Below are 19,719 nucleotides of genomic sequence, written 5' to 3'. Positions count from 1 at the left end.
CCAGATCCAAGTTGGATCTGACCGGAAAAGGCTAGATCTTTGGCCGTAGACAGTCGTCAACGACGGCCAAGATCTGGTCATCGTTGACCATCAACGATGGCTGTATCTTTGGCCGTCGTTGACAACCAAATACGGCCAGATCTGGCCGTCAATAGCCAGATCTAGCCGCAGATCTAGCCTTTTCCGGCCAGATCCATGGTGGATCTGGCTGGAAAAGGCCATATCGGTGCATGACCGGCAATATCGAGCCGGTCATACGCCGATACGGCAACTCTGACCACTCTCCGATGCTGGTGGCCGGCTGTCCTTATTTATGAGTGGATTGGGGGTGTTTTGTTAATTTTGAATATTATATTGGGGGTGTTTTGTTAATTTTGAATATTATATTTGGGGCTGTTCAGTAAATAAATAAATAAAGAGGTATTTATGTTAATTTTTAAAATTTTACATCGTAATGCCCACCCAATTTAACTTTTTTCAAAAGATTATTCTAAAAACTACCCAATAATAAATCAAACGGGGCCTTAGCTATTTGTAGTGTATTTAGCACTCTGTGTTTCATAGTGTTGGACCATTAAATATGGGCTCGAAATGAACTCTGTCGGCCTCATCGCACAGCTCCATAAAGGCTACCCATTTGAAATTGCAAACCCTAGGCCTTAATCTTCGGATATATAAATATATATATATCCTTAAATATTACTGCCTAGATTTATATTTATAAAATATAATTTAAAATTTAAAATTTTTAACATCAACAGACTTCATTATGGGAATTTGTACTATATACTAAACATTAAGAGAGTTGTAATTGGTAATTTACACACACAAAATAAATAAATAAATAAATAAATAAAATCATTTCTTACAACGAATAACTAGTACTCTATATACAAAAGGGTCGTTTTTATAATTGATAGAAGATAAGGGAAATTTTGTGGTAAACCAAAACTCCAATGGCATTTAATATGTCCATTTAGATTCATTCCTTTCCTGCACCAATCATGGGTCTATTGGATAGTGTCTATTGGTATAAAACCAAATGAAGCAAGAAATTTACTTGGACCAATTTAGACTATATATAGATTCAAAGCATGGTGTTCAATTAAGTCACAGGATGCATGCATATGCTATCCCTGCATTAAATTGGAATTGGATAGTATCAGACAATACTGCTACAGCTACAGCTATTTAAATTTTGACCAGACAAAATGAGAGTAAAATTCACTTCAAAATGTTGGAGTTGTCGACTACTTTAGCATTAATGGGTAACGGAGATGCACTTGGGGGTCCTGCTGACCGATCAGCGGGCGGGTGCCCCGCTCCCCGGTGAGTGGGCGGGGGTCGCGGGGGCAGCTCTCCCGAGCCCGTAGGCGGTTTTGGGCTTTTCCATGTATAACCGCTGTAGGATTCCTTTTAAGTTATTAATTCCTTTTTGGGTTAGGCTTAGGAATATGAATTCTTGTAAAACTAGGTTTAATCTCTTAAACCTAGTATATAAACATACTTTTCTCTTGTTATGAGTGTGTGAGCAATTCATTCATTGTAAACGAGAGAGGTGAGATATATTGCAATAATATTGACTCAGGTGGACGTAGCCCACATTGGGTGAACTATGGTAAATCGCGCGTATTATTTTTTCTTTGTTTACTGTTTGTTTTGTTTTACTATTATTATTTTGTCCCTGTCGTAGTCTCTATTTCGTTCACAAAATTCTGTCCAATGCATATTATTTCGTTTCTTCTTTAGTTAAATTGTCAAAGCCACCAGTGAAGGTCTTTTTCTAGTTTTCTTCTTGGAGGGTAAAATTCATTATTTTGTCTTTTGTTAAGGGATTGACGATTGCATATTTCAGCCACAGCTAGCTGTGAATTCATGTATTGCCTTTTCTTCAATGTCGTTCTAATCTCTGGGTCGAAATAAAGCACCAACTTTCACCCAAAAGTGGCTGGTCTTTTCAAGTCTTGTGGATGATGTGCCTTTCACATGGCTATAACCACTTAACATATAATGCCCACATTGCCCAAAAATTATTAGCGTCTTTTGCTTTTTAAATCTTTTCTACTCTGCTTTTTGAGCGAAGGTGTATGGATGGGAATGATCATCCCTTCTTTTAGGGCAATAATAATATATCCTGAATATAATTTATTGGATGAACTTTTTTTTGCCATTATTGGACAGATTTTGTACTAATTATATAAGAACGACTGTAAACTACCATTAAAAAAGTATTGAGAAGTTCTAAAGTTAGCATTAAATATATAATAAAATAAAAAGTGTGGTTTCATGTAATTACGGGTAAGATGTAAAATCTGATGAAATTGCATGGAGATTGTACAGCTTGTGCCCAATCTGTCTGCGCAATATCAATAAAAAAGAAAAAAGAAAAAAAAAAAAAGAGAGAGAGAGAGAGATATTTTACTTTTGTTGCTCTCAAACAGGAGAAAGATAATATAGCCTGGAGAAGGAAGTTGGTTTGAGCTGTATTGGAGAACAAAATTGTCAAAAAAAACACTGAATTTTCAAACGTGTAGGTCCAATCAAACTTGGAAATATATGTGAGAGAGAGAGTTTCCAGGCAGTCGTGACCAACTAAATTGACTTTGTCCTCCGATGGAAATTAATGCTTTCTTTTCTTGTTAACGTGTGATATCTATAATATATTACTACTACTGGCCACTTGTTTTGGTGGGAGTCCGAGTGCGGGAAACGCTTTGCTTCTGTGTGTTAATTTTTCTATTTATCATGTCAGGGTGATGCAGACCTTTATTTTTCAAACATTTAAATTAGAATGACGGGAACGTGAAGCATTAGGTACATATACCTTAACCCACACGATGTAAATACTTGTCCCATCTTCTGTATTTTACTAATCTAAGAAAATGAAGAGGAATTTAATGTATGTTTAGGGCGGAGTCACTAATGACTAGTTTTTTTTATTTGAACCCTGTTCAACTTCATGCTCAGCTTACAGTAGATCCCCTCCAAGAACTTTGAATTTTCTGAGAATCACTTGAAGTTAACTGATTCGTCATGTGAATTAATTGATTTAAGTTAAAAGTAGGTAGGTGAATGGAACTATTTCCGTAAAAGAAGATTCTAATAAGTTCAATCCACATAATGGGGGCTCAAAAGGTTAGCTAGTTGGGCGAGAGCTGCCTCAAGGCAGCATTATCTGAAAAAATTAACACATTTGTCTTTCTTTAAAGTTGCCTTTTGTCAGGAGTTCTGGTGCCTTCACTACTTATTCAGGATGATGCATAAATACCCACTTTCAAAGGAACAATTTTATTGCCACATTATTGCTAAGTTTAATCCTCAACTTTTGTTGGTCATTTGGTTACCTACCAAAAAGGAGATTTCCACTTAATTTTCCACATTGTTCAATATCTGCAAGTGCGTTGTCCTTATTAATTCTTCTAGAACTCTACTAGTTTAGACCTGGCTTGCTACCATCCCCATATGGATTTGACCTTTGTTCTCGATTTCCACACTATCAATAATATTTCATCCATTCTGTTGAATACCAATTGAAGAGGTCCCCATGCTATGATTTAACGTTTCTCGACTACAGATACAGTACGAAAATGCAATGGTGCTTACACAAAACATATATGAGAGAAAATTTCGTTGCGAATCTTTGTATGGTGCCCTATATGATAAATTCCTATATGCTGGATAGAGTGAAATGTGTTGTTATGGTGAATTATATGAGGATGATTAAGTAGTCCTAATCCAATAACAGCTAATGCGATCTTAATATAATAAAAATATTGGATACGAAGACACAACATATTACCTATACACTGATTTTAATCATGTGTTAATGCATGTGTTAACATCGGAGCTTGGAATAATGCGTTAACTATGTGTGTCAATATATGTCCCACTATTAATGGTAGGATCATTGGAGAGTTACAGTTCCAAGAAAAACAGCAGCCCAAAATAAATAAACTGATTCTTGACAAAGAAAGACAAGTAGAAAAACCCTACTTTCTGTTCTGGCATTTTCAATTTCTCGAATTTTCTATTTCGATGATCAGAGACTTCTTTTTGCCATACTTTTAAAAATTCCTATGTCTTTTTGGCAGAAAACCATGTTTATCCTCTTCCATCTTTTATAATTATATATACTCCCCTCTTTCTCTCTCTCTCTTATAATTCTTGTTATCAAATAACAGATATCAATAGTGGAGAGAGAAACTAGCATCAGAGCTCAAAGTAACACAGAAAAATATGGGGAGAGCCCCTTGCTGTGACAAAGCGAACGTTAAGAAAGGCCCATGGTCACCTGAAGAAGATGCCAAACTGAAGTCCTACATCGAGCAGCATGGGACTGGTGGTAACTGGATCGCTTTGCCACAAAAAATCGGTATTAAAACCAATCAAACCTTACCTTTTTCTTTTTCTTTATGTATAGTTTGAATCAGTGGTTCAAACTTTAGTGAATTGTTAATATATCTTATTACTCTAGGGTTGCTTTTGTATCAGGTCTCAAGAGATGTGGTAAGAGTTGCCGCCTAAGATGGTTAAATTATCTTCGCCCCAATATCAAGCATGGAGGATTCTCAGAAGAAGAAGACAACATAATCTGTAATCTCTATATCAGTATCGGCAGCAGGTATTAATTTGGTCCTTCAATCACTTATAATAAATTTTATATCTCGAAAGCATTAAATGGCCAAGAACAAAAAGATCCATTTAAACTTCTATCAATACTAAGATTTTATCGGCGATATTACTAATTAAAACCTTATTTGCAAGAATAGGTGGTCAATTATTGCAGCACAATTACCAGGGAGGACTGATAATGATATAAAAAACTACTGGAATACTAGACTGAAGAAGAAGCTTCTTGGTAAGCAACGCAAAGAACAGCAGGCTCGTAGAGGTTGCAACCTTAAGCAAGAGATGAAGAGAGGAAATGGAAATTCCATTTCCATGGTTCCTGATAACAATAATAACGAGAGTCCTTACTGGCCAGAGCTGCCTGTGCTGGCACCAATACCGTACTCAAATGAAGAAAACCGCTTTAACGACCATGCAGCTATCAGAAAGTTTCTTATCAAGCTTGGAGGAAGATTTTCCGAAGATAATCACTATGTACACGACGGGACAAGTCCTCAGTTTCCAGTTGACATGTATTCAAATCCTCAATTTTATGAGCAGTCCCTTAGTATGCCATCTTCTTCTTCAGTGGATGCCTTAAACAACTCCAACACACAATATGTGCAAAGCCTTTACAATATAGATGGGACTGATTCGCTAGCACCGCAAGGACAAAACAATTTGCAAGGGGAGCTTGGAGAAACGGTATACAGCAATCCACAAAGGTTAGATGGTTTGGAGTTCTTTTATGGGGACGACATGATGATGAATAATAGAATTGATATGGCTTCTCGTGAAACTATTGGATGGGGTGATATGAGCTCTCTGGTTTCCCCTCCTGTTGGTCCAAACTATGAAGATATACAACAAGGGGTGCCACAACAATATGCATTCAATGACTTGAGGTACCCTGGAACGCATTAGCATGTATGTAAATGGATATAGTTTCAACTTGTAGCTATTCAGTAGGGAGTGGTGTTGGAATCTCAGAGGAGACCCTAATAAACTTATTCGGAGATATGCTTGCTTTTTCATATGCTTAATCCATTGATATTAATGACTGTATTTTATCTAACTAGCTTGTGCGTTCATAAGCTTCTTTTTCACTTTATTTTTCAGACTAAATTTCTTATGAAGAAGGTGAATTAGAGACTTTGGAGCTTCAAGTTTATATATGTTAATATAGCACTAGTTCATCTCAACCTTCTTGACTAAAGAAGTGTTTTGAATGTGTTGTTTCCGTTAATTGGGCGAGTGGAGATGATCGGCTCCAGAAAAATCGTACACATAAATGGTATGTGTAATGTGTTTTTTTCACACACATACATTCCATTAATGTGTAGAGATGATTGGCCACACATTATTCCTCCAAGACCCCGAGAGAAGGCACCGAGAATGATATTTAGATGCCTTTATGACCCAAGTTGTTATACTAAGTTATATACAGTTAGTAAAACCTGAGATCTTAGCAAAGTACATCTTACATTCCTATGTTATGTGCTTGTACTTGTGCTCATTCGATTTCTGTAGTTTTTTCTGATGCAGTAGTACGGCTTGGCCTCATTGTGCTCCTCTAGGAATGCGATTTTCCTTCTTAGGATCTAGAAAAACTGAGAATTTACAACTTTGGGTTCAATACTCTTTCGTCTCTTGAAGCTCCTTTCTTACTTAGGTGCATTCCTAGTAAAGGTATATATGCTGTAGTTTAACTCTCCAAATGAGCAGAAAATACAAACCTCTTATTGTAATATTCTTAATCGTCGATATGCATCATTTTCAATACTGCATTTCCTTGTTGACTTGATTCCAATAAGGACTTGGTACTGCATGCAATACAGTCCCCATAAAAGACCCCAAGACTACTAGGATCGATTAATTAGCAAGGAAGAGGAAGACTGTATATTCAAACAGTACTTGTCGTCGAGCAGTATATTGGAGACCTTTGTCCTTGATCATTTGCTTCATTCGAAACTAGCCTTTTATATATTCAAAATTTGTGCCAAACAATGAACAAACTGTCTGCTAGTTTCTTAAGGAGAAAATCTACCTACTTATTTGTATATAATCAATAGCCAGTACCTTTCGTCTATAATTCAACCCTATCTAGGTGTGTATATATATATGGTAGGTATCCCTTTATTTTGTTTTATTTTTAATTGTTTCTTTTTCCATGACTTGACGACTTCATACACGCCCTCAAACCACTTATTAATTTAACCAATCCTCAAAAAGTAACTTTAGGTTTAGCTTAATTTATATATGTATGCATATTTTCAAATCCATTTTGCTGATTATAGTCCAAACGCTCTTAACTACAAACGACATGGGCATAAACACTTGTGCAATACTCTTCACGATAATTTAGGTTAGAAAAATACATAGATGAACTTTAAATACGTTGTCAGCTGTGTTAAAAATATTAATGTATAGAGATCAATGGTTAGTCACAGATGTCTCATAGTTAAGGTTCAAAACGTCTCTAGTTAGGTTACATAATTATGAGAATATACATACAGATGAATGAATCTCTTTGATCAGTGATTTCCCCTTTGATGTTAGGATGAATTCCTAGTACGCTTATATCAGGAACTTCTCTAAATATGCACCTGCATTACCTTTAATTAATATATACAACCAAATGAAAGAAATATATAAAATCGGCAAATAATTAACCAAAATTAAGCAGCAATACATAGACGCATGATAGGTCTTATATAATTCTCATCTCTCATGATATTTTTCTTTCTTTTATGGTATTTAAACCTGAAATGCCGTCAATAAAAACGCATGCTTGACATCATTGTTTTCTAATTTGATTAACTCTAAGTTCATAAGTCAAGTTACATTAGTTTGCTTATACGCCATGGTCCATATATCCCCATCCATGCATTAAGTTTCTTTCAAACAATATCATTAATGATGAATGAATGTTAATTTTTTGCACCTATAATTACAATTATAATCCACCACTGTCTAACTATAGGGTATTAAGTCTTCAATAGCTGCAACGTCTAGTTTCCATTTGCGACTCTACTCCTCTAGCCTGGCCTACATTTATCTTTTGGTTGAATGAGAAAAGTTCGAGAGCTCTAACATATTTGAAATATATAGCATGTAGGAACGTATACACCTATGAAAATTATCATATGTACGAAATCTATTGAGTTTGCTGAAGTTGCATTATTAATATATATATATGAACGAAAATCTTCTATTCATATAGAACTGATACTCTTAATGATTTCATTCAAAATGTTATCAGCTTGATGATCTGTTATTGTGCGTATAAAAACTGTCAATTTAAAGTAGTTAAAAATATTAATTTGCAGAGCTTGATTCACATATGAAATGAGAAGACCTGGTGTTTATGCCTAGTAATGTTTGGGATTGGGAAGGTCAAAAAGATCTCCTTTTAGCTGACTAAAAACAATGATTGAGTTGATTACAGTTGTATAATGATTATAATTAGACTGTTGTCCTTTGTCTTGAAAATGCAAGCCCCGGTCACCATCTGCTTGAATTGGTTGACATTAATCCTGAAACTGGTATATGTTTTTGTCAAGCTCCCTATTCTAAATTAACTTTGGCCCCCTTTAAAACAAACAAAACATTAAGTCAATACTCATGCCACTTACCACCACATTGTTGATTTCTTCACATACTCTTATTTCACGTCAAAATAAATTAAAGCATACAAGAATTAGCTATATTTTTCAATTAATCCGTATGTGTGAAACTGATTTGGATTCTCTTCCCATCTAAATTGACTTAGTTTGAGTTAATGATGTGAGAGTGTAAAGTTTTTGGGTGTTCGGCCAACTTGCGTGCACCTCAACTAATCTTCTGGGACCTTAAAATAAACAATCAGATAAATCCATTCAGTGGTCATCCCTATTAGTGTCCAAGAGGACTCAAACTCATCAAGAGCGTATGTTAGATACTTTTGCTCTTTTACCATCAAGTCACCCAATGATTTTATCAAAACAGAGAGCGAAAAGAATAGTACTGAACATGGGGGGATTTTCACTAATCTTTTAAGATTCCACATCTTGAAAATGTAAGTCATTGCAAGCCTTAAAGTTTGAACATTATAATATATGATAAGCACAGAAAACATGTTGCTTCTGTCGCTCAAATTGATCGCAGTAACCTGACAATTGTTATTGATTTTAATAGATGCAGACATAGATACTCAAAAATAACCAAAATACGCTACAGCTAATTAAGCCATAAAAACAATTATATTAATATGAAAAAGTAGTGTGAAAATTAAAGTAACAAGGAATATCCCCAAGGAAGAAGAAGCACAACAGAAAAAGCCTTATGGAAAAAACCAAGATTTTAAAAAAAAAAAAATTTGACTATTAGCAACGCACATTAATTCCGTCAACACAATGACGATAATAAAACACCAAAACCATCCGTAATTGAGGCCTATGGCAGGGGGCCGCCTCACCCCTGACAACAACCAAACGACGACTTCCTTTTATTTTTTTAATTACTATTTGCTTATTATATTTAATGATAACGACACTCACTAACATGATAAATTCTCTCAATTTTGTCCTACTTTTAGACCTGCCAGCCAGGGCAGCCTTGTTCTTATTTTATAATTAATGCCAAATAAATTAATATTTGGGTATAATTAAGATTTATATATCAACTGTGTTTAAGTAAAAAAGAAGACAAACGTCGGTGGCCGGGCCTTTCATATTTCATTCATTGAGTTGTGGAACATGATGACGGACTGGTAGTTCTTGTAATTTAGCTAGCTATTCATGTTTTAATATATTTCTAATAATGTTGTTCATTTGGCTAATGACATGCCCCCACACACCCAAAATATTACCTATAATTTCTTTTACAAATAAAAAAGAAAGTTGACACGTTTATATGTATACTACCTCTGCAACTCCAAGCAACCAACAGCCTAATCTAATCCTTTTATCAAAAACATTTTTTAGATCCCTCTGTATTTCTCTTCTCTTCTGCTGACATCTTCTGAACATTTTGTTATACTATGCTACTATGTAACCAGAATAAAATTAATTCTTGTTGTAAATTAACAGAATTAAGTCTTATTTATAAGAAGGACAATAAGCATTTAATAATGTTATTAGAATCCATACCTCTTTTAATTCAGAAATTTATATAAAACACAAAAATCTCACGAATTACAGGACTCATAATTACATCGCACACAGACCTTGAAATAACAAATTAAAATAGTACAACTGGACTCGTTACGACTTCTTATAAAAGCCCATAAATCCAGTGGGCTAGGTTATTAAGATTTCGGCCTTCGGGCTCTGCTCTTTAGACTTAGACCAGATAATATGGGCTGAAGCTCAATTCACATGTCCATCAACCTAATAAAAAACCCTAGAGAAGGAAGACTTTGTGATGCCGTCAATGGCGCTTCCGGCGTCCACTATATTGTATTCGACTCCGAAATTTCAGGTACGCACTCTTGCTGTCTTGATATGGAAATTCGATTGTATTGTTGGCAATAACAAAGTGATTGAATAAAGTCTACTTATTGAAATTTTAATAGTCTGAAGTCTGAACTTTAATCGCCCAGAGAATTTAAATATCTTCCAAGCTTATCATTTGTAAAGGCATTATGAGTTGAGTTAACTTGACACTAGGCTCACTCCCATCAGCCATTTGTTTTACAATATATTATCCTTCTGAAAGTCGATATGTTGAAATGTTATGTATTTTGTATTTTAGGAATGTCAATTTATTTTTGGATTCATCATTTCAATTGTAAGAGTTGGTTGTTTCTATCTTTGTACGCACAGATTAAACTATGTAAATATCAACTTTCTCAACTCCAATGGGGTTCACTGTGCGGTGCCCATCACCCAATCTATCCCAAATTCCGCAGAAAAGTAATTATGGCACAAATGGGTGAACCGAATAAGATGGGCCTGCAATTGGGTATTGTTAAGGAGAGGTTATGGGAAACGGTTCCTGAGTCGGTGAAGGATTTTCCATGGAAGAAGGCTGAGGCTGTAGTTTTACAGAGAATGGTTTTTCTTGGACACAAGGCATTGAAGTGGTCACTCGTTGCATTATTCATTTTTAGCTTTTTACCAGATGCTGTATTCTCCATTTCCCGAAACCAAGAGTTAGTGATACCCTTTGGTCTGGCCGTTGGCTGTTTGATGTCTGACTTCTTGAGGGACACGTTACAGGAAGTGTTTGGCAGATCAGAGGTAAAATCAGCTTCTGCATCCTTCTTATTCCTTTGTGTCCGTGTTTTCAGAGTTGGGTTTGTGGAAATATGTATGTAATATTTGTATGTTTGCTCACAGGGAGTAGGTTTGCACCAGCATCTTTTGAGCATCGGTTGCTTCTTTGGTCTTGTCAAGTTTATGTCCGCATGTTTTTCACTACAAACGAGGGTATTTCTTTTGCATGTTGCAAACGGTGGTTTAATGCAAGTTTTGTGGCAGTGGAGAAATTTAGTGGAAAAAATTGATAGTGGCAATGGACTGAATTCCATCTCAAATCCATTGGCCAGAAATGCAGAATATTAAATTCAGTTTTTCTGTTGTACATCCACATGTTTTATCAAACTTCTGTGATTCGTTCGGTTCAAGTGAGTTTTTTGCTTAGTACTTTGATAACATACTCCATCTTTGACTGTGCCGTAGTCTTTCATACGACAGCCATAAGTCATCTTCCTGTTTATATTATCTTATCAGCAATCTGTTTACAGAAGTGAATTAGTAATTTTCAATTAAGTCATTGCTAATTGTTTTTATGCATGATATGAACCTTACTCTTGTCAGGAAAACTTTCGCCAATTAGAACTACAGTTCACAGAGTTCATTTACTTAATGATACAAGTTCATTCTCCAATCTGTTTTTTAAAAAAAAAGTTCGTCCTCTTCTACTTCTCAATTTAAATATAAATGTAAAAAGCAAGGAAGAAAAAAAAAGCCTAATTTGTACCTGGTGCTACTTTTTGTAAATTGCCTATATACAAATATATTCTGCCGATAGTAATTCTTCAAAACCCTTGGTACAAACAAGGACCATCAGCAGTTCTTTTAAAATGAATGGTCTAGTTTCACGTCCCATTAGGTCGTCCTCTTTTAGAATATCAATGAACAAACCCAGATTTATCTACGAGCCTATTTCAGTCCCTGAAAATAAAAGCCATAGACGGTCAAACATTTACTATTTTGATTCCAGATAGCGTGTCTTTCAATAAGGGTAAATCAAAACATACCTGGCCTCAATGCGGCCTCTGAATCTTGAATGCTTTCCTGGTCCTCATTACTATTTGTGTTTACATCTTTACAGGTGTTCTCATTATGATTTATATGTGCAGGTGCAGCTTTACACAAGTCCTGACTTAACCGGAACTGGGAATAGGCAGATCGCAGCTGTTTGTAAATCTCTTCCATCCTCCCATCCTGCTGATCTCGTCGATCCATCTCCATAAAATCCTGTGAACGACTAAGTCATCAAACTTGGCACACACAAAAAGAGAGAGAGCGAGAGTGAGAGAGAGAGATAAGCATTTCTAATGGGTACCTGAGCGGCAAGCTTATCAAAAGTTGGAGAAAAACGCTGGCTACAATACGCATTAAATAGAAGAGTTCCAATAATCAGTGGAATAATGAAACCAGAAGCAACTGATGACCGTTTAATCCCAAAGACTCCGAGAGCTATAATTTGGGTCAACACCAGTGCGAAGATTGTTGATTTGTGAGCGATAGGCCAATACTGCCCCCCACTTTCATAATTTGTTATGTAGACATTCATAATCTGAAAGATACGTTTTAAGATAAACAAAACAAAACAAAAATCTTTAGGAGACAAAAAAAAAAAAAAAAAGGTGTATGATAACGATCAATAGCAACTCATCAACTGTTTTAAACAGTTCCAACTTTTACTCTCTGACCAGAGAAAGTGACATAAAAGTGAATCGGGTACTTGCCCCTTCAAATTTACTTCTGACAAGAAATCTTAAAGCAGTTCACATAAAAAGTAGAAAACAATATTAAGCATCACTTCAGCATCAAGTGGCAGTTCATATTATCAACAATTTTGCATTTGTTTATACTAAGCATGCATACTGGAGTTCATTGGTATCTCATTCATGAAAAAATACAACATTAAGAGTATCAGCATCACATTTCTCCTAAAGAATGCCAAAACTTTATGACTATTGACCTATATAAAGGGAGCTGAATAACTAATATTTAACAACCCAAAATCATGTTTTCTAACAGACGCATCTAACAATTTTGTTATGTCCAAAGCCACTAAGCCTCACTCCATACAGCTATAGGAGAATAATCAGGTGTGGAAATTCAGTGACCTCAAGGGTAAATTCATAAACACTCTGAATGGTGAACAAAAATGATTAAATCTCTATAAACTATTAGGAGACTCTTCTTGCACACAAAAAGAACAGTTTAGATTAACAGAGGAAGAAGCAAAGCATTGATTGGAAATACACACCTGGTTCCGATATACGAGGTAAGCAAGTAAAAAGTATATCAGTAAGAGGGGCAATATTAAGGGTGCCAATATCGAACAGACAAAGCCAATGAGTCCAAACAGAAGGACCCTTGGAACTTCTGTATGATATGGGAAGGATAAAGTGCCATCAGGTGGATCTTCTTTAATTTGGAATATAAATTTTTTCAAAATGTTGCACAGGAGAATAAAAGGTTGCATAATTTCCACCGACAAACTTGCCCACCCCGATGTTAAAACATAAGTCATGAAGAAGGTAGCCTGCAGATATTGATACACCAATGTTATAATTAGAATTAATTTTGACATATTACAGCTATGTGGAGAAAAGTAAAGGAAATAGAAGTTTCCTGTATTATGATAAATCAAAATTAAGAATGGGCTCAAATGCTTTCAACAACTTCATGAAGCCTTGTTACAATGATCAATTACGAGTTTCCCAAAACAAGCACTAAGCTCACTAAAGAATATGCAGTACTGTAGCATAATTAGAATGTATTAAATATAAATCAACATATTCAAGCAAGAACCATGGAAACAGCACCTGGATTGGCACAGCTTCAGCAAGTTGTTTGGGTATGTCTTTTACACTTGAAAAAACACTCAATTGCCCAATAATGGACCCCGATAAGACGTTAACAAAGAAAACATTCCAAATTGTGAAATACAATACTTTGATGCATGTACTCTTTTTCCTCCCACTATGTGAGACAGCACCCTCGATGGTTGAGAATAGCATCATTGTTGGTGGAACAGCATACAAAAACAGAATCAAAACGACACTTGGCAGATAACCAGTTACCACCTGTGTCACATATTTCCTGCATATGAGCCCAAGGTAAGTTCACAAGCTCTGTGTCTTACATCACATCTTCTCAGCTAAACTATCTTTATGTTTTCTCTAGAAAGTATAACAAGTTGGAAAAAAAGAAGAACGAAGAACCATGATTTTCAATAAGGCTTTGCATTTCAAAAATACATGTAAAAGAGCATTCATGCTGTATTGTATTGATCACTGAAACAAAGCAAAACCAGACATGAACCTTAAAACAGTCCCTACTCAAATATAAGACGTATGTTCTTACATCCACATATGCTATACATTATACGAGGTCAAGAATTCTTTAAGTACAATCAAATGCCTCTAACATGAAGTACTCCACCGCAAGAATCTTAGTCTAGAATTTCTACGCTAGATGGCATTATGTGCTTCACTTCTCCCATCCATCCACAGCACATTTAGGCTTCTATCCGCCAAAATGGCAACATATTCATGTCACGTGTCACATGTCACATTCATATGATGCAAATAAGCTGACACATGGAGTCGGATAGTAACATGACTAACATCAATATAATTTTTCTTATAAAGTTTTGTTTCTCTATACATGACCAGTATTTAAGACATTAGATTGCATTGAAACTTAGGTCAACTTCTTAAGTGCAGCATGTTTAACTTTGACAGTTCAGGTCAAGTTCTTAAGGGCAGCATGTTTAACTTTGAAACTTCTTAACCATGTGCAACAGCAGCAGATAAGACATAACCAAAATACATGTTACAGGATGGCCAATAAAATACGCATAACACTTGTACATTCATTTTTCAAAAATTTTACTTACTTTTTAAAAAGTCCCCGCAGAAATGGAAGTGCATGTGATAGTTGATCAAGTTGAGTCAAGCCTTGTACAAATGTCACAGGAATAAGAAACACAAACATAAACACAATAGCAGCCAGAAGTGTTGCTATTTTCCGAATCCAAAGTTGTTTATACGGTATGCACAGGTTTGACCAATAAACATCACGTGGTTCAGGAGCCATTTCTGTCACCCATAACATGGGATTTGCTGATTGAAGAACCTCTGAAGCAACAATGGTGTCATAGCGAGTTTTAAAGAAAACAAAGGCAGTTGCATACTCCTGCTGGAAGACCAAAACAAGTTACACCACAAAGTTGGCTTTTTCAACTAAGTCTGCCATCTCTCAAACATCTTTCCCCAAATAATAAAAAATAAAACAGCCAAAATAATAATAATAATAATAATAAAATCGAAAGAATGATCATAGCCGTGAAAAAGCATAAACACTATCCTTACATTAGATAGAAGTATCTGCTACTCTAACAGGTCAAACTAACAAAGTGAATTATTGAACTTAAACTGTCATGACATGCACAACTTCATATTGTTTATATTGGATGCTACATATGCCACATTTTAGGTTAATCTATGAAATATAGAAGCCCCTACCTCTGACTTGGAGAGGACATTGGGATCTATTGATATAAGTTGTAACAAATAACAAGTGAAATGTTAAGGATAAATGAGAACATTTCTTCAAAGCATAAACAGGTAAAATAGAAAGATCATAACATTAATCTGTAGTCTGTACAAATATCATCAGACCTGTTTGACTACTAGTCTATAGTCAAGTGTTAAATGCAACCAAACAAAAAGCACCACTATGGTGCCCTATCTTGTTAACTAATGGTAAAAGTAGTTGTTAGCTGAGGGGGAATAAACCAATTTGAAAAATGGTTTAAGTACAAGCACACTATGTTTCTGTCTTTCTGAACCACAAAGTACTATTGTTACTTATATAATTCTTAATCATCTCAGGAAAAGTATAAAGTTTTAATTCTTAAACTGAAGAAACAACAATACGACACCCACCCCACCCCCTGACTTGGGGAGACAACAAGAAAGGCATAATGTTAGATAACAAATATCATTGTTGGACACTTTTTTATAAGATTAAGCTTTTGTATTATAGTTATTTACAAGTATCAGATCCTATATGAATGAGAGTTATTCTGTTTAAATACTTAAAAACAACCCAGTGATCCACTCTACAAATTAAATTACAATACAGATCAAAATGAAGCTGTATTTGATCCACATGGAAATCATTCAATTAACTTCAGCAATGCACATGAGAGCATGCTAGAGCTCAAATATTAGTGTTAGGACTTTTCCAGCTTAAGCTTTTAGGATTATGGTTATTCAACATTTTAAAATATACAACATTGATGACAACACAACAGGAGTCTTTAACCCAATCATGCCCGGTTTCTTACCTTCTCTGCAGCTAAATCCAGGACATCAAATCTGACATTCCCCTTCTCACTCTCTGTTTCACTAGAAAGAATCATAAAAGGATTTGAAGCTACACCACAAAAATGACATGGGAGTGAATTCCGGTTAGAGTTCTCAGAGGAAACATGCTTAAACACCCTGCACATCTTCTCTGCATCATTCTGAGCATTGTCAGGGAAAAAAATTAGAACATATCACGAACTCTTGGAAAATAATTCTCCTCTAATTTCTAAGAAAACACTAAATCAATGGAAATTAATCCTTTATCCAACAAATTCTGCTACCATTTTTTAAGTGTAGTCCGACTTCATATACTTTTCCCCCCCAAAAAAAAGAAAAAAGAAAAAAAAAAGAAACTCAAATATTTCACCATCAGAATTCACTCAAGGAGACGCGCACCATTAGTTTTTGAACAGTACCAGACCGATACACCATTTGATGTGACAAGTAGCTTGATGCATAATAATTCATAAAGTATTCCCTCACTGAATCACTGTATGATTGTTCTGGAGACCAGGGAACAGCACGAACAAGAACTGTAAAGTGACTTGGATTCAGAATAGACCGCGTAATGTATGCCAACCTCATTTTAGTGATGCTTTTGTATTCCTGAGGGAAAGTAGGAATGGTTGTAAAATGGCTGAAACATATATTAATAGGTAGGTACTAGCTAGAAAAATTGTAAGTTCACACGAAGAGAAAATACAATTCCTGGTTCTACATTCTTACAAAGTAAAGGAGAAAACAAGCTGAGCAGGATATAATATATAATGCAAGACAATGAGCCCAAAGCCTGAAAAAGAAAAACAACAAATGAGTAACCACTTTTCCTCTTATAAAGTTCACAAAAAAAAATCACAATGGTCTATTGACATCAATAGAGTATCAAGGTTTGACATAATTTTCTACAATTAACATCATTTGTTTTCTCCATACTCTCCTATAGCACATAAATGAAAAAGGAGAAATTCTAAAAAATTCCATGGTGAAAACAGAGGAACACTAGGTCCATATTTTTGTTTTGAATAATTTCTGTGTATGCATCACTATGTGAGCATCTAGAAAATCATTCAATATATGAATTATATAACAAGTGTTTCTATTAAGTAGTTTAGTGAAAGAAAATATAAATCATACCATTTTGAACCTTCTTTGACATTTGCAATTGTGAATACCTCCAGTGACTCCGAAGAGATTTTCTTGTGGATCATGTCTTTACCATAATAGTTCACTGGAAGCACTAGAAAAATGCAAATCACAGCAGCTATGCAGAAGATTCGGATACTGTTTAGAGGAAAAATAGCAATAGCAATAAGAAAACCACAATGGAAAACAGTGGAAACTGACTCTAAAAGCATGGAAATGAGTCTGTGAGTCAACATCAAACAAACCTTACATAAGATTTTTTAGCAGTTCAAAAGTTTGTATTTACAATAGGAAACTTCTAGGCCAGAAATGAAAAATGTAAGCAGATCTATAAAAATTCACTAGGAAGGTAAATTGGAGGTACATAGGTGTACATAACAACCAATAAGAGATGTAGTACAAAAAAACCAACAGAATGATTACATTACCTTGTCAGCTAAATTAGTCAAAAGAAGACATATCATTAACAAAATCACAATATTAATCAATGAAAATTCAAAGTTTTCATTGTTTTCTTTTGGACAGGATTAACTCACCTGAAAACAACTATTCTGATAAAAACTACAGCATCCAAGCCTCCAAGCTCCAATAATTCTGCTTCAGTTGTTTCCCAAGCCTTCAATATCCAACTAGGGGATGGTACAAATCTCTCCAAGCTGAAAGGATCATTACGTTTGTCGCACATTGAAGCAAGCTTCTTACCAAAGTACACACTAACATTGCTTGGTTGTTTCCTCAAGATGGAGTACAGCGACAACAGTGATACAGATATGGCTATATTAATTCCAGCAGAAGTTAAAAGAGCAGAAATATTCATCTTCTTCCCCTCTATCTGAAGCCTTTACAAATCTAAGTAATCAAAACATCAGTATAACATCATGGCTGCTAAGTTTGCATCTCAGTTTGTTATAACAGAACTCTTCTCCACAATCAATGTCTTCTAAACTGCAATAAAGCATAATTCTGTATAATCCCAGAAATACAACAAGCAATTCCTTCCTACTCAAGGGCAGAATTCACGTTTTGTTTTGTATGCAATGTACTCCAAACAACTCTTTTTTAATTTACAAAATCATTTATTCTTGCCTCAAAATCACTGACTGAATTTTAACCATAAAAGTAAAAGAGAAAAAAAAAAAAAGGAAAAAAAAAATTAAATCAATTCAGTACTAAACCAACTGTGAAATCCAAGAAACGGAGAAAAAACACACATAAATGAATATTTAACCAAACTAAATTCAATAAAGAAGCGTAAGAATGAATAAAACGATGAAGATCAATAACAAACCTGTAAAGTTTTCAGAGCCACTAACAATCAGAATTCAGAGATATTGAAGTCAAACGATACATCGAATACTGAATCCGAAGCAACTTAAATCCCATGGCCACGCTTTGCTTGTACTTCACATGAACAGATAGCGTTGGTTTGAAAAGAGATGAATTGAATGAAAACCTAAAATTCAAATAAAAATTGGAGAAATTTGGGATTGGTAATAATATTTAAGTTAGGTATATATTCGTTAATCGTTATTCTAAAGCAACAAGTAATTTGTTTTTCATATGAAGATACGGGGGTAGAGAGAGAATGTCACGTTGTTTGTTTGTCTATTCGATATTTTGATTTGAGATTTGCGGGAACTTAGGAACGGCCACGTGGAAGACAACAAGAGAACATTCCAGTTAAGTCAGATTCCGAAAGAAGGAACCGCCTACTCGGTTAAACAAGAGACACTGTCATTTGGTACACTCACGATTGTGTTTGGCTGTTTGCACGTTTTCCGCGTTTTTAACTAGAGTCCAGCCCGGCTGAGTGAGTAGTGACGTGTGTGATCCCGAAAATACATTATTTTGAGTAATGCTATGTGCACTAACTAATGTATACTAATCTAAGTATTAACATTGAAAATTTAAAATTTTTTTTTGAGGGAATTTCAAATTTCTAATGTTAGTACTTGGATTAGTACACATTGGTTAGTGCACATAGTTTTATTCCATTATTTGATGAGATTAAAATTTGATTGGGTGCATTTGGTTTATTATTTTGGGTAAGATTTTGGAGATAGTATTGGATAATTAAATACAGGAGTATTACGAGGTAAAATTTAAAAATTTTTAAAAAACCCCCTAAGTTTGCTAATTTCATAAATACCCCCAACATGTAAATTGACAAAAATACCCCCACCACCTGCAGTGCCAGATTCCGGCCACCACCGCCGGAATCTGGTCAAAAAATTGCGTTACGACACAGACTGGTCAGATCTGTGTCGTAACGCGTCGTTATGGTCTTTTCCGGCCAGATCTACGGCCTGTTGTGGCCGTTGACGGCCGGAAAAGGCTAAAACGACGGCCATCTTTGGCCGTCAGCTATG

The 19,719-nt window shown here is 35.2% G+C and overlaps 3 protein-coding genes across 9 annotated transcripts; 2 read left to right on the top strand and 1 right to left on the bottom strand.

The window, feature by feature from the left end:
• Positions 1-3,934: 3,934 nt before the first annotated feature.
• On the top strand, positions 3,935-6,065 carry LOC116105154 (transcription factor RAX3-like). The gene is made up of 3 exons (XM_031391573.1): positions 3,935-4,372; positions 4,492-4,621; positions 4,770-6,065. Exons 1-3 carry the CDS (start codon positions 4,237-4,239, stop codon positions 5,530-5,532), a joined length of 1,029 nt encoding a protein of 342 aa, XP_031247433.1. The 5' UTR covers positions 3,935-4,236; the 3' UTR covers positions 5,533-6,065.
• Positions 6,066-9,941: 3,876 nt separating this feature from the next.
• On the top strand, positions 9,942-12,412 carry LOC116105148. Of its 2 annotated transcripts, XR_004124036.1 has the most exons (4): positions 9,942-10,068; positions 10,413-10,829; positions 10,929-11,215; positions 11,954-12,412. XR_004124036.1 is itself a non-coding variant. In XM_031391568.1 (3 exons), exons 1-3 carry the CDS (start codon positions 10,012-10,014, stop codon positions 11,151-11,153), a joined length of 699 nt encoding a protein of 232 aa, XP_031247428.1. In that variant the 5' UTR covers positions 9,942-10,011; the 3' UTR covers positions 11,154-11,356. The 2 variants fall into 2 exon arrangements, 1 of the variants encoding a protein (XP_031247428.1); XM_031391568.1 differs by lacking the exon at positions 11,954-12,412 and having other exon boundaries at positions 10,929-11,356.
• LOC116105147 (CSC1-like protein RXW8) lies at positions 11,431-18,917 on the bottom strand. 6 transcript variants are annotated; one of them, XM_031391562.1, is made up of 12 exons: positions 18,639-18,917; positions 17,887-18,295; positions 17,342-17,572; positions 16,934-16,997; positions 16,604-16,813; positions 16,186-16,365; positions 14,731-15,032; positions 13,655-13,931; positions 13,093-13,371; positions 12,160-12,393; positions 11,852-12,071; positions 11,431-11,765 (listed from the first exon to the last, which is right to left on the bottom strand). In XM_031391562.1, the coding sequence occupies exons 2-12, from the start codon at positions 18,165-18,167 to the stop codon at positions 11,746-11,748; spliced, it is 2,298 nt and encodes a 765-aa protein (XP_031247422.1). In that variant the 5' UTR covers positions 18,168-18,295; positions 18,639-18,917; the 3' UTR covers positions 11,431-11,745. The 6 variants fall into 6 exon arrangements, with proteins under 6 accessions (XP_031247422.1, XP_031247425.1, XP_031247426.1 ...); XM_031391565.1 differs by having other exon boundaries at positions 14,731-15,029; XM_031391566.1 differs by having other exon boundaries at positions 17,342-17,488.
• Positions 18,918-19,719: the final 802 nt, after the last annotated feature.

The sequence above is a fragment of the Pistacia vera genome, unplaced genomic scaffold (genome assembly GCF_008641045.1).
Source record: "Pistacia vera cultivar Batoury unplaced genomic scaffold, PisVer_v2 Contig494, whole genome shotgun sequence".
NCBI classification, from domain to species: domain Eukaryota; kingdom Viridiplantae; phylum Streptophyta; class Magnoliopsida; order Sapindales; family Anacardiaceae; genus Pistacia; species Pistacia vera.
Note: the sequence above shows the minus strand (reverse complement) of the source record. Positions and strands in the feature narration are given on the sequence as shown.